At 43.0% G+C, this 14,259-nt stretch overlaps 1 protein-coding gene across 1 annotated transcript in view; it reads right to left on the reverse strand.

The window, feature by feature from the left end:
- Positions 1 to 14,259, reverse strand: part of GRHL1 (grainyhead like transcription factor 1) — a 54,483-nt gene that overhangs the window by 33,798 nt on the left and 6,426 nt on the right. The window contains exons 4-8 of the mRNA XM_047069514.1: positions 12,532 to 12,922; positions 11,421 to 11,497; positions 9,815 to 9,971; positions 9,258 to 9,369; positions 8,174 to 8,268 (exon numbers count right to left, since the gene is read on the reverse strand). Of these exons, the coding sequence (XP_046925470.1) occupies positions 8,174 to 8,268; positions 9,258 to 9,369; positions 9,815 to 9,971; positions 11,421 to 11,497; positions 12,532 to 12,922 (832 nt within the window). The remainder of the gene's footprint in view (positions 1 to 8,173; positions 8,269 to 9,257; positions 9,370 to 9,814; positions 9,972 to 11,420; positions 11,498 to 12,531; positions 12,923 to 14,259) is intronic.

Here is a 14,259-nt window from a genome sequence, read left to right on the forward strand (position 1 = left end):
CATCTCCAGGTTCAGAATAGGGCAGGTAAGCATATGGGTCATGAGGGCAGACTCGGCAGGCAAGCAGACTTCCAATCAAAATCCTGATTATATTTTCCATTTTAAAAGAAGCTAAAGAAAAAGTCCCCAAGTGAGTAACGAATGTAGACAGCTCACTGAGATTTACTAAAGGATCTGAGTCTCGCGTAGAGATCTGCCGTATGAAAGAAACCCGAAGTCCGGGGCCCCCTGCTGCCTTGGAATCGGTTCCAGGTAAATTCGGTTACTACTACGAACGTCAGGCCAGAGTCGAAGCTCTCTGATTTAGTTACGAGTAGCAAAGCAAAACTGGTGGAAATGACAGATTTCTAAAACCACTTTAGATGGAATTTCCAGGAAGGATGTAGAAAAGGAGGGTTGAGGTGACAAGCTGCCAAAGAAGAAAAGTTCTGTAGAGGAGCTCAGTGTTTCTTGACAGCGGTAGGGTGGTGGAAGGGGCGAAATTGGACCAAAAAAAAAGAAAAGAGAGAGAGAGAATGAAAAACAAATTCAAGTGGCAGCACAAATGGTGTCTAAATAGACATGACGCTCCAAACCTGTTTCACAAGATACGGGTTTCACTACTGAACTAAAGCTTTCTTCAGCTGCCAAGTGCCTCCCTTGTCCAAGCAAAAACATCATGCACTTGGCTCTTACCCTCAGGCATGTGCTGCAATAAATGTGTGCTATTGTTACCTGCGGATTCTGAATTTCCACCAGGATTCAGTGCATTTTACGTTCCATCTGGACGAACCCCTTGCTTAGGCGACGAGAGTATGCCACGTGAAATACTTTGAGGCCAGAATCCGGCAAAAAGAAACGAAAGCTTCAAAGAGCAGCCTTCCTCACAGTCAGACCCAGGAGAGTTTCTTCGAAGCGAACCTTCCACTTGCTAAGAATTTAATCCGTATCAGCTAATTAAAGGCATTCTCCACAATTTCCAACCAGGAAAAACTTCTCGCCATTTCCAAACCTGATCAAATGAAAACCCTTAAGACTATTCATTCCCTATAGAGGAATATGACTATCTTTCTGGCACCAAAAAAAGTTTATTTTTCACTTTGATAAATACGTACTGTCAACCTGCACAAAAGGAAACCTGTGGAGTCAAACGCATGACACTTCCGAAGCCTGCGTGGCCGCCTTACGTGGCTCTTTATTTCTTGTCCGTTTCCCCAGAGCTCTAAGGACAGGACACAGGGATAAGCCCGTTCAGTGCAGTCAGCCCAGCATCCGCCTGAACACTAAAAGCCTCTTATCCTTCGTTTTAAAAGTAGCAATGCCTCCTGACTCCTCTCTAGGCCAGGGAGGATACACTTTTGTTTTAAATCACCTGCCTGCGTTTGATTGCAATTGCAAGTAAGGTATTTGACTCCCTTCTCTCCCTCCTCCCTCCCATTCACACTGGAAATTTAAAGCGGTGAAACAAACCAAACCTGTCCCTGCTTAATGCAACCAAACATGGCAACACCTTTCTTTAATAGAGCATTTAATTGATGCTTCACTAGAATGGAATCCCTGTAAATGCATGCAATATGCTCAGTCCAAACAAATTAAAAATTACTCTCACAATGAATTCCAAATATTACGCTTAGACAAAACAACAAACGGTTATTAAACTCATAAACCTGTATCCCACAAGCACCTACAGAAAGCCTTAAGTTCAAGTTACCGGGATGGTTACACCCCTCTGACAGAATGAACTCTGCCAGCCCCAATAATCCCTCCCCAGGAACGCCACACATTTCTGCCGAGACAAGAAGACAAAAGGGAAAGATAACCAGGGCTGCGTCCAAGCACAGGCCCCTCGTGGTAAAGCTGCTCAGGGCTCCAGTCCCCTAGGGGGGCTATGCATTCTATTTTAATCCTCTTTCTTTTGTAACACGAGCCTCTCTCCATGACACATAAAACATTTGGCTCAGAGTGACGATCCTTCAGAACGCCTTGGCGCTCCTTCTTAGAGCCGACAGATTAAACGTAAAAGCACAAAGTGCTCTCGAGGATGGGTGTTTTCCCACAGGACGGGGTGCTCTGGTTCTGCCCTATCTCTGACGCCTCCCTCGTTGCCTCCTCAAGGACCGTGGGGAGACAAAACGTATGTGGAAACTGATTTTGTCACTCCCCCGCGACAAGATCATGCCACCAAGGAAAAGGCATAGTTCCATCTATCCGCGGAAAGCCCGATCACAGACCGAAATGCAGCGCTGCCTCCTGAGAGTCTAACGAAGATGTGAAACAGCAACCCGGCTCCACGACGGCCCTGCAGGAAAAAGGGCCGCACCTCCGGGCTGTCGCAAGCCACGGACGCGCAAGACAGTAACACGCGATCAGACCCCACGTCTGACTTCTTCTCGACACGGCTTCCTCTAGCAGGAGCCTGATGCCTGTCTGACAGCAAGTGCTTTGCTGTCAATAGTTTCAAAATGAAACCTGTGAACGGGAGCTGCGCCACAACGCACCTTCTGGTGTAAAAATTCAGAAGTCACCACCGGAAAAGAAATCTGTGAGATATTTTGTATCCCTGGGGCCCACTCCATCGGTAAAAGGTCTGCTTAGTATTCGTGAAGCTCACAGCTACATCTCAATGATCAAAGAAACCGTGAGCTTTGCTTTGAACTGTAGCTATTTCCTTGTTTGCCATATTGTCTAGGTTAACTGTAATTCCGTATGTTCCTATACCATCAACACGGATCCGTCCCAATTAGCGTTCCTCTGGATCTCAGGGTCCCCTCCGAGTGGGCTGGCCCAATTTTCACTTGATTCCGACACAGCCGTCTTTCTCTTTCTCTGTGGTTAAACATCACTTACCCAACAATCAACATAAATTACTTCCCATTAGCAAAGTGTTCTTCTACTACAGGAATTTATACTAGTGAATCCATAACGCTCCTCTATTAACGAGAATTATTACCCTTCCAAAGATTTTACTGTTTTAATGTACTCTCCACCCCCAACGTGGGGCTCAAACTCACGACTCCAAGATCAAGAGTCGCACGTTCCATCGACTGAGCCAGCCGGGCGCCCCTATGGTTTTATTTTACTTTGCTTTACTTTACTTTATTTTATTTTTTAAAAAATATTTTATTTATTTTTGAGAGAGAGAGAGAGAAGAATGTAAGCAGGGGAGGGGCAGAGAGAGGGGGAGACACAGAATCCGAAGCAGGCTCTGAGCTGTCAGCACAGAGCCCGACGCAGGGCTCGAACCCACGAACCGCAAGATCATGACCTGAGCCGAAGTCAGACGCTCAACCGACTGAGCCACCCAGGCGCCCCGGGTGCCCCTACTGTTTTAAACAGTCTTCCTGGAAAAAACACTTTCTGTCCATTTCAAGGTCTAGACTCTTGCCTGCTCGACAGCCGCCTGTGATGACCAAGTAGCAAACGTGCTCATCTAGAGGACCACGTGCATTTTTTCGGTACCGAGCAGCTGGCACTGCCTCGTTAAGTGCGATCGTAAGGCACCCCGGCAGCGTTCAGCATAAAACAGACATTCAAAGAAGTTAATTCTCTCTCCCTAACTTCTTTTTCCTCTATTTATTTTAGATCTTCAGGCTTTGAGAGGCCCTTACTTCATATCACTAACCAAATCCCAATGCTCTTATGAACTCTTAGATTTACAATCCAAGCAAGATGTAAAACTCGAGGCCAAGATGTGCAGCCTACCCAGAACTAAGTATTGAGTGTTGGAAATACTGTAACTGAGGAATAAAACCGTCCCAATTTATAACTTATTTGGGTCTCCCAAGTCCATTTATAAAGTAGTATGAACAGCACACAACACCCTTCTGACTATAACATTAGTCAGAAGGGTTATATATAGTCTTCTGACTATAGTCAGAATTAGGATCTCAGGCTACCCTGCAAAAGCCGATTTAACCCACAGTATACCTGATACCTGAATTGCAATACTGGCATCGTCAGCCTCCATCTCGTGCAGTGCCCTGGTCGTAGCGGGCACCGGATCCTTGCTAACATCATGAGTCCCTGGGATGGGGGAGGAGCACAGCCGGCTGCGGGTAAAATCTTTATACAGCCCAAGAAGGGGCCTGTCTTATGCCACCTTCCTCATGCGCCCTCCTCACGTCCTAGTCCTCTCTTCCCCACGTGACCCGTGCCCTCAGAACTCACAAATTCTAAACTTCCGCACCTCACCAGAGATCCACCTTTCAATGTTTCGAAGGCAAATGCTTCTCCCTGCCAAAAGTACCTCAAGCAGCTGATCTCAGCTGTAGTCTGAAGGGGAAGAAATCTGGTAAGTTATTCCACAAGGGAATATGAGTGGCCGATGAAGGTTAACTTACCCAGAGATTCCTGCCTCTTTAAAAGATACCTGACTATCCAGACAAATCCAAGTCTGTGTGGAGGACAGGCAAATGAATGAAATAGGTCTGCACAGCACAGAGGGTAGGGCCACCTGGGGGACTGTTCCTATGCTATTTCTGCTTTTCAAAGCAGCTTCCTCCTACCTGCCGCTTTGAAAACTCATGATTTTTGACAAGTTTCCTAATATCTTCAAGTTCCTACAGTAATAGGTATATGATAACACTGATGGATGGAGTATATACAGGGACGATGTAAGATGAGTCCAGTTTGGGCAGTGTTTTTCCCAAAGTGGAACATAAGCCAAGGTGTTCAAGATTCAACCTGATATGGGATCAAAATAGAGTCATCTCCAAAGCAAGCTGCAGAAACTACACGGAAGATTCAGGTGTCAACACTGGGACAGAATTCTGGTTTTATTCATCCTGGCATGGCCAAAAGGATGTATTAGATTTTTTTTTAAAGATGTGTCAGGGACAAAAGGAATGCCATATATATATGTAGTATATAGTATATGCTATATATATACTATTATATATAATATATAGTATATACTATATAGTATATATATTATATATAATATATAGTGTATACTATATAGTATACACTATATACTATAATATACTATATTATTATATATAGTATATATACTACATATATACTACTATATATTATATACTACTATATATATCATATACTACTATATATTATATATTAGTAGTATATATTATATACTACTATATATTATACACTACATATATACTACTATATATTATACTATATAGTATATTATATATACTACATACTTTAGTATATAATAGCATATACTACATATATAGTATAATATATAGTATATAGTATACATAGTAGTATATATAGTATATATATACTATATATATAATATATATAGTACACATATAATGTGTGTATACTATATGTAGTATACATATATATGTATATATACACGTATACGTACATATACACATATATATACGTATACAGTATACACACACACACACACACACACACACACACACACAAAGAAACCCTTACATGTATGGGGGAGAATGCACTGGAATTAAGAATCAACAAATGTATTCCAACTTAGAACAAGTAAGTGGGCAAAAGAAAGTGGATACTTTTGAAAAAGAAGCAAAAAAAAAAAAAAAACCTACACAAGATTCTGCACGTTTACTTGTTCACTCTAGCTGCCCTGGGGCATCAATTACTTTAAGTGCAAAAACAGAAAACATCCACTTGGCCAGGGAAGGCAAAAAATCTAGATACTGAATTCCAACACACGCTTGAAGCAGATGCCTGCCATCAGCATCAAAAGGTAACGGCCTCGTTAAGAAATGGCACGAACTCTTTCCGGCAGCAGGCAAAAGCTTAAAGATCAAGTCAGCGTTGGGGGTCTGAAGGGGGAAATGAAACTGAACTTACCTATACCAATTAACAGGTAGCTATTAAGACTACTTAAGACACACCTCCAGCAATATTTCTCTTTAATACAAATATGCTGAAGGTCTTCCAGAATAAAAGCAGCCGTTATCCCACCCGTCATCTTGGCTTCACTCCCATCCTGGAGAGTGACACATCAAACAAACAAAGCACCCTGCCCATATGCAGGACTTTCCGCCCAGCTCTCCTCGCACTCTGACAAGTGCTTATTAACTTGATGACGTGCCAACAGAAAAGAGAGTTGGCCACCCTAGGCTTTTTGTTTTCCTAGGGGGATAGAGGGGAGTAAACTGAGGGACTAAACCCAAGGTCACAGGTAAGTCAGCAAAGTGGGCTCAGGACTTAGATGTTCTCAATCACCTCTTCCACAATTTCTCAATTAGTCCCTAATGGCAAACAGGAAATCAATCCCTGGTTTGCTTTTATAACAGAAGCACCCAGAGGGCACAGAGCCAACTGTCCTTGCAGGCTGCTGGGTCTTACTATGATATTTAATTTCAAAATAGCCGTAACAACCATGATATAAAGTGAAAAGTTTACTTTTCCTCCTAACAGCTCTTCTGTAGTGAATTTGTGGTTTAATCAAGCACCGAACTCTGGACTAAGCAACCTGAGGACACTTGTGTAGGATCAAGGTGGTCAGGAGGAACACCTCAGTGCAACTACAATAACCCGCACTTCCTTACAGACCGGCAGACCCACTCACCACATCCTCCACTGAGGACACGTCTTTGCCTTGGACAGGGTGCCCACAGTAAGAAAGGAAAGCAATCCTACTACAAAGTTAACATGGTCCTCAAGAACCCGCTCGTAGGATTTTTTAAAAGCAACCCTAGGCAGTAAAAAATTAAATGATGTAATAATTAGTACCTGAGGCAGACTTACTCCATAATGGCTATAATTCTTGTTGAATAAATTAAACAAACAAACAAAAAACAAAAAGAGGTTGAGAAGGACAGGAAGGTTATCCTCAGTTCATACCGGGACCTTGATGTAGAAAAGTGCAACGAATAGTAAAGAGCAGATTTACACTAACTGCCCCAAAATTTTATGTTTCTCTTGTGTTGCCTCAGCTCCCAATTTTTAAACTGATCCAAAGAAAAAAATAAATACCCAAACTCTAATAATTTAGTGAAAGAGGGATTATTCTAAAAGGAATCTGTGGGAAGGGCAGAAATGACTTGAGAATATGTTTCATTTTTCTTAAAAGGGCCCCAAACTCCAATTAGAATGATCCAGGGGTGCCTGGGCGGCACAGCCGGTTAAGCGTCCAACTTCGGCTCAGGTCACGATCTCGCGGTTCGTGGGTTCGGGCCCTGTGCTGACAGCTCAGAGCCCGGAGCCCGTTTCGGATTCTGTGTCTCCCTCTCTGCCCCTCCCTGGCTCACGCTCCGTCTCTCAAAAATGAATGAACGTTAAAAAAAAAAAAAAAAAAAAAAGAATGATCCAAATGACCATGTGAATTGGAGGTAATTCTTCACTTTAAAACCCCGAGAGAGGAGAACCTTCCACGAGCTGTATTTGAGAGCAATGATACGAGAGCACTGCTACCAACACCTTGTACTTAAGGGCCTTTCTGAAGAAGCTCCAACAGCCTCAGAGGCACCGTTTGAATAAGCCCACGACGTGCCCGAAGGAGAGAGGAGGCAGGCGTGAGCTCTGCAAATGAGGGAACGGAGCACAGAGAATGAGGCGTCAGGCTCCGCGCCGCACAGCGTGCAGTGACAGGCTCCCACCCACCCCACGGGCTCGCGTGCGGCACCACGTGTGGTTCTTTTCAGAGGACGGAGAGGGGTCAAGGGCAGTTTCAGAGCATCTGGCAAGAAGCTGTACTTCAGAAAATGTAAAATGCTGAAGAGAGAGGAAGTCAACCACCCAGCGGAAGAGAGGGCACCGTGATGACACAGTGGCTATTTCTTCTCCCAAAGTCTTGTCTCCTTTCCATGCACGGCACGACTTAACGGCTAGAACCTATCTTCTTAGCCGAGCCTATTCTCCTATTCCTGAGCAAAAGAATGAAAACACGAAGGGGCTCTGGGTGGCTCGGTCGGTTAAGCATCTGACTCTTGATTTCATCTTAGGTCATGATTTCACGGTTCATGAGATCGAGTCCCGTGCCGGACTCCACGCTGACAGCTCGGAACCTGCTTAGGAGTCTGTTTCTCCCTCTCTCTCTGCCCCGCGCGTCCACACGCACATATGCTGTCTGTCTCTCTCAAAATAAATAAATAAACTTAAAAAAAAAAAAAAAGAATGAAAACATGTAAAACCATAAAAAAAAAGAGAGAAAAAGATCAGTTGTCAGATCATTAAACTCCTTCCACTTTTCCTCACGAAGCTGGAAACAGAAAAGGCCCTGAACTCCATTACCTACCTTTGCTTCGTCGTTTATGTCCCAAGTGAAGGAAATGGCGTTATACGCAATCTCCTCAATGTTACTGATGGTATTGAAGCTTTCTTTATAGTCGGCTGTATGAGTGACGAAAGAGAGAAATTTGTGATTTCTGGTTCCAACACGAGATTATAGCAGTTCAAAGTAAGATTTGGTTTTTCATATTATCACCTCTGAAAAACTTCATTTAACATTTTGTTGGGTTGAAAAGCGTTCAAAAAATGAAGAAAAAAAAATCACAGCACTCTTAGAGGCAAGTTTATGTAGTATTTAATTTTTTCCCCTTATGTCAAAATTAAGATACTTAGGATTAAAAAGTTTCAGTAACTGTCCCAAGGTCACGAAACTGGCCCCGAGAGCCAAGATCAGAACTCAGTTCTTTTCATTGTTCTGAAAAGAGACCACGAAAGTTAAAAAAAAAAAAAAAAAAAAAAAAAAAGCAGCAGCAGCAACACTCAGGTTAAGAGCCATCTTGCGATATAGATAATGGTTTTATACGAAACTTATATACACAGCAAGAGACCAGGCATTCATTCTCATAAAGCCACTTCATTAAACATGGATCTGCACAGGTCTGCTGTTACACCCTGAGTGACGCATCTCTGGGTCTCTTTGAAGACAGAAGAGTCTAGCGGTGCACTTCAACATGCAACCGGGGGACACTGTCAGGTAAGTGCACGCTAGCCGTTTTTCCTTTTACTTGTTTCTTTAGGGTTTTTGTCCGCCTTACTATCATTTACAAATGATCGGGAATCTCTTCGAGAACACATTTCACCCAAAAACTCTGCAGACCAAAGAGCAGGGCACGCTTGCGTGAGCAGGCTACACAGCCTCTGGTCCCGGTGTCATATGGAAAGCCACTGCACGGGCCACATGTCCTCATGAAGGAAGTAAGGTTAAGAGCACTGATTCCAGGAGGCCGAGGACAGGGTTTGGAACAGATCAGTAGCTGGCATAAAAATTCAAATGCTTTCGGCAGGAAGCTGGTCACTGCCAAAAATAACTGGAATCAGAAAACTGGATGCGTGCACCTCTGGGAATAAAAGCAGGCTCCAGAGCTACTTACCGATATCAATGCATCTTTGTTTAGCTGTGTGCTGTCGGGAGTGCCAGTATTTCCAATGCCTTAACTGATCTTCTCGGCTTTTGTCTTCTGCAAAAACCACCATGATCACACTCTATGAAAGAGAAGGCATTATAACATGAAGACACTGAAGGGGGAGGCGAGGATCTTTCAGAAAACTTAGTGTTATATTTTACAGGTAAGGCTTAAAACCGCAATTTTATTTTATTTTATTTTTTAATTTTTTTGTAAATGTTTATTTAGTTTTGACAGAGAGAGGAGAATGCATGCAGAGGAGGGGCAGAGAGAGAGAGAGAGAGAGAGACACAGAATGGGAAGCAGGCTCCGGGCTCCGAGCTGTCGGCACAGAGCCCGACGCGGGGCTCGAACCCACGGACCACGAGATCGTGACCTGAGCTGAAGCCGGACGCTCAACCGACTGAGCCACCGAGACGCCCCTGAAACCGCAATTTTAGATCTTCATTTTGATGTTCTTCAGACTGGGGAATGCTAAGCTCTGACCAGCTTTCCTAGAGAACAGAACTGAGAGCAGAACTTACTCGGACTTTGCTGATGGGCCGCTGGATGCCCTCGCTGCTGTTCACCTCCTTCAAGGTGACAGGGTAGAACTGGCCTTTGTTTAGGTATGTCATGGTGCTATCTCCCGGCTTCTGTCGAAGCGATTTTGAGGCTTCCAGGGTATATTCAAAGTTGTTCCTAAAGAATGAAACAAAAGTCACAGGTCTCTAATCCACTCTTTGGGAAGCTTCCTTTATGCTTGAGCTCAATCCTGAAACGCTTCAGTGTGGATGTATGCCAGCAGGCGACTACCAGGAAACATCCAACTGACTATGTCACATCATAAATGGCACTGGTACTTCTTCCACAAGAAAGGTTGTCTTTAGCGACACGGAAATCCTTCAATCTCTCATATGTGGGGCTACAAAATGCCTCCTAGAGGTTCTATGAAGTAATGTTAAAAATTCGAAGTTGGGAAGCAAAGGATACAGAAGATACCCATGACTGAAAAAGGATTTTGGAAGGAAATCTCCCAAGACATGTTGCCAATCTGGATGCAACCAGAAGACATTGCAAAGGTTGCAAACAGGTGGCTGGTAGTCCCCTGATTAAATCTGATGTGGTCTGCACCGCACTCTTTTTGTTGGTTTTGCTTGCAATTTAACGTCTAGATGGGCATTCCACGATTCCCTACATTTCCTACCACCTTAAAGTAACACGTATAAATCTCCCTAAAGGTGTTAAATAACCTTCCTAGGCCAGATGTCGAAAATCACACCCATTTTTATAAATCAAGTTTTATGGACCACAACCACACCCTTTATTTACATGTTATCTGCAGCTGCTTTTGTGCTGGAGTGGCAGAGCTGGGCAGTTGCAACAGAGGCTGGGAGGCCCACAAAGCTTCAATATATACTATCTGATTCTTTACAGAAAAAGGGTGGTGACCCCTATCTGAGATCCTAAAGGCATTCGAGTCTGTGACTCCCGCTCCTTGAGGCAGGTCTCTAAGGAAGTCTCAATTCCCACAAAATCCTAGGCTTTCAAATAAACGGGGTTCGCTTCAAAATACAACATACCAAAAACTGCAAAGAACGAAATTATAAAATGAAATCCTAAGCTCTTTTAAAAACCCTCTGGAGGTGTTTTTACATTTCCACAATTCATTTGGAAGATATTCATATTCCCAGTGTGTGACACAATCTCGTGAGGTTTTAAAAGAAGAGGTTGTCAGGTTTGAAAAAAGCTGACCTCATTTATTTTACCACTAGCGAGCCTAATCACGAATAAAAGCCTTTATCCACCTGATGTTATTCCTAAATTCTCACGGAAGTACACACTCTTGCAAACAGAAGAGAGCTCGGGGATCTAGTTGAATCCCCTCACCTCTTCTTTTAGATTCCATTCTGCAGCCATCACATAAAGAAACCGAAGGAAAGGAAAAGCACCAACACCAAGAATTAAGGAAACGTGAAACACAGTACAGATTCCAAGGTTAAACGGACTCGAGCAAAGACGACACCACAGTAACTGTAGCTGAGATACAGGTGAAAGCACACCAAAGCCACCTCTGATTTTCCAGTATCAAATTAACAAAAAAGTCGTAAGAGCTGAAAGTTAAAAATCAAATTAAAAGACAACGATTACCCAGAAACACTGTCAAAAACATAGTCCTCTGAATTCATGCCAGGCATCCGCAGACTGAGATCCGAGGGGAAGAAAACCTGAAATATCAATGCAATAAGCCACAACTATTTAACTGGTTATCAGGCTTACTAAAGACCAATTATCTGGTACAGCACAGGAGTATGTGGCTTACAGCAACCCACTGCTCATTCAATATTCACTTTAAAATAAAAATTTTCACTCTACAAAAGATGTAAAGAGAAAACCAAAAAGAAAGAAAAATACCCACCCATGTTACATGCCACTCAATCCGACGGGGACAATCTCCGCGGGTACTCCCACAGAGTGCTACGTTATTCCCTTTTCCCATCTTTCCCACACATCTCACTTCTGTTCAAACTCTAGAATCTGCAACCAAAATCTCGTGACTTTTAAGAATCATCGTACCAAGCGAAGATACAGTATTAGGTCTGTACCGTGGCTGGATGGATCGGTGCGTTGTCTCGGAAAAGGCTACTATTCTAGTCCTTAACTCCATAAGCAGACAGATGCTCCTGTCCCCCGTGAGACGTTAAAGATGGCTTCGAACATCTTCAGTCCCTAATTTTTACCTGACAGGTGTTCATCGCCACAAAACCCCCCAGAAGCCTTGGGGGTTAATTTGTAAATTTCACACACCGCATTTGTCATCAAGACCTACTGCCTCCCTGACTACACTACCAACCGAGAGAGACCAAGCAAGTCCATGATAAATCATTTTATGCTAAGAGCAATTGCAGGAATCTTGTTTTGGTCTAGGACAAAAGCTGAGAAGAGACTGATGTGGAGATCTCTGTTGTCGATGGAAGATTATGCACGGGGTTCCCTTTCTCCAACAAATCACTTAGCTGAAATCATAATTGTTAACTCAAATGCTGGTAAGATTAGCCATGTGCCCTTGATAATCATTTCTGGTTTTGTAGGTTTAGTTTACAAATTATACCCATGGGCCTTTTCTCTTAAAAAAAAAATCTTTTGTTCCTAATCCATTCATTTCAGGCTGAGTTTCAAGCTTACGTAACAAGGAAGAGGTGGAACTCAATACTTATACAAACACACAAATGTCTTAGGAAGATGCTTTCATTTCCTGTACCTCCTGAACGCCTTCCTTGAAGGTCTCTGAGAAGGTAGAGTCTGGAGTTCGCCTCTGAGCATTTGGGGGTTGAGCACCAGAGCTGAACTGGTCAGCATTAAGGTTCCGGTCGAAAACCACCACCCGCTCAGGGGGCTCAGGATGATACACTGCTGGAGAGATTCCCACAGCGAAGCCATGGGGCTGGGTTTCTGTCTTGATGGAGTGGGTAGGCATCGTTGCTATGGAGACCGTGACTGTTGTATCGGGAGCTGTTAGATGGCCTCTCTTATCAACGCCCAGTTGGTTGCCATGGGGAAGGACGATGTTAAATGGCACATTTTTCAGTACTTGCACTCTGTTTTCTCCAGCAGAAACGAGGGACTGCTCAGTCACACTTGGTATGCTGTTTCTTTAAGAAAAGAAAAGAAAACTGTGTTTTCAAATTCAATGCTGATACAGTTCTTTGACAATTTTTAAATGTTCCTAATGGCAGTGGGCTGCTGGGTCCTGTGCAGCAATAATAATAATAGTAATAATAATAATAATAACAACAACAATACAATACTGGGGAAGAACCAAATAAATAGAAAATGCCAATGACATTCCATGACTAGAGAAAGAAAAAAAGACTTCATAGTCATCAGTCAAGTAAAATCCAAAAGTATTAAGTAAAATTTCATTTGAAACACAGAGACCTTGCAGTTCTCTTTATTCTCAATAATCCTGATAGAATTATCCTATTTCATTAGAAGCTCAAAGATATAAACCTAATGGCCGGAGCAGAAGACAGTTCAAGTACAGGTTCCAGAGTCAGACCGCCCTGGTTCAAACTCTATGACCTTTAGCAAGCTATCTCATCTCTTTGTAACTGCGTGCTCCTCTCTAAAGTGGGGATAACAGTGGTATCTATGCTCACAAGGTCGTGGTGAGATGAAATGAGACGGCACACCAGATCGTGTATAATAATGCCTGGTGCACAAGGGTTCGCCAAGTATGAACTGTCCCTACTCGGCCACCACTCTCCCTAGTACCTACACTTACGCGGCTCTCTCTACCATCACAAGAAAACCTACGGTTACACTGTACAGGTAGATAAGTTTGCATAAAATTATTTTTTGGTTTAATTACTATCCTGGGCAACAGAAGATGATTTCCCGTCCAGGGCACAGTTCGTGAATTTTCAAAGCCCCCTCAAACAATACAGGCTGACCTTTACAGAAAAGAGCATGATCAAATGAAATGTTCGAACCTCGAACCATAAATTCACTCCCAAGAATTTATCCTCAAGAAAGAAAAAAGGAAAAAGCGATCTAGAAAGTTGGTCAGTAAGCCTTCGTGGTAGTAAAAAAATTAGACAGGGACTTAATGGTAGGACACGAAGTTTTGCTTTAAAATACTACAGCAAAAAACAAAAAAAATACAAAGTGAATTTAACAGTTGGAGAACAGGGAAGAGTAGATCAAACGGGAGGAATCATGTCAGTAACTGCTGAAGCTAGGAATGACGTATGTGGGTTTATATTATTTCTCTACTGTTGTTTGAAAATGCCCATGATAAAGAGTAACATAATAAAAGCCATCAGCCCTTCTCCAAAGGGTAATTATGACGATTAAAACAGCAACGTGGAAAACACTCACAGAAGGGATTAGGCAGAACCCAAACTATCAAATCCGATCTGTGAATACAACCACAACCGCATAAAATGTGCACACACACCCAAATAGTAAATAAAGAAATCGTCAAGAC

The sequence above is a fragment of the Lynx rufus genome, unplaced genomic scaffold, assembly GCF_022079265.1.
Source record: "Lynx rufus isolate CCGP_SWC_20201006 ecotype Redwood Valley unplaced genomic scaffold, mLynRuf1.p SCAF_8, whole genome shotgun sequence".
NCBI lineage: Eukaryota > Metazoa > Chordata > Mammalia > Carnivora > Felidae > Lynx > Lynx rufus.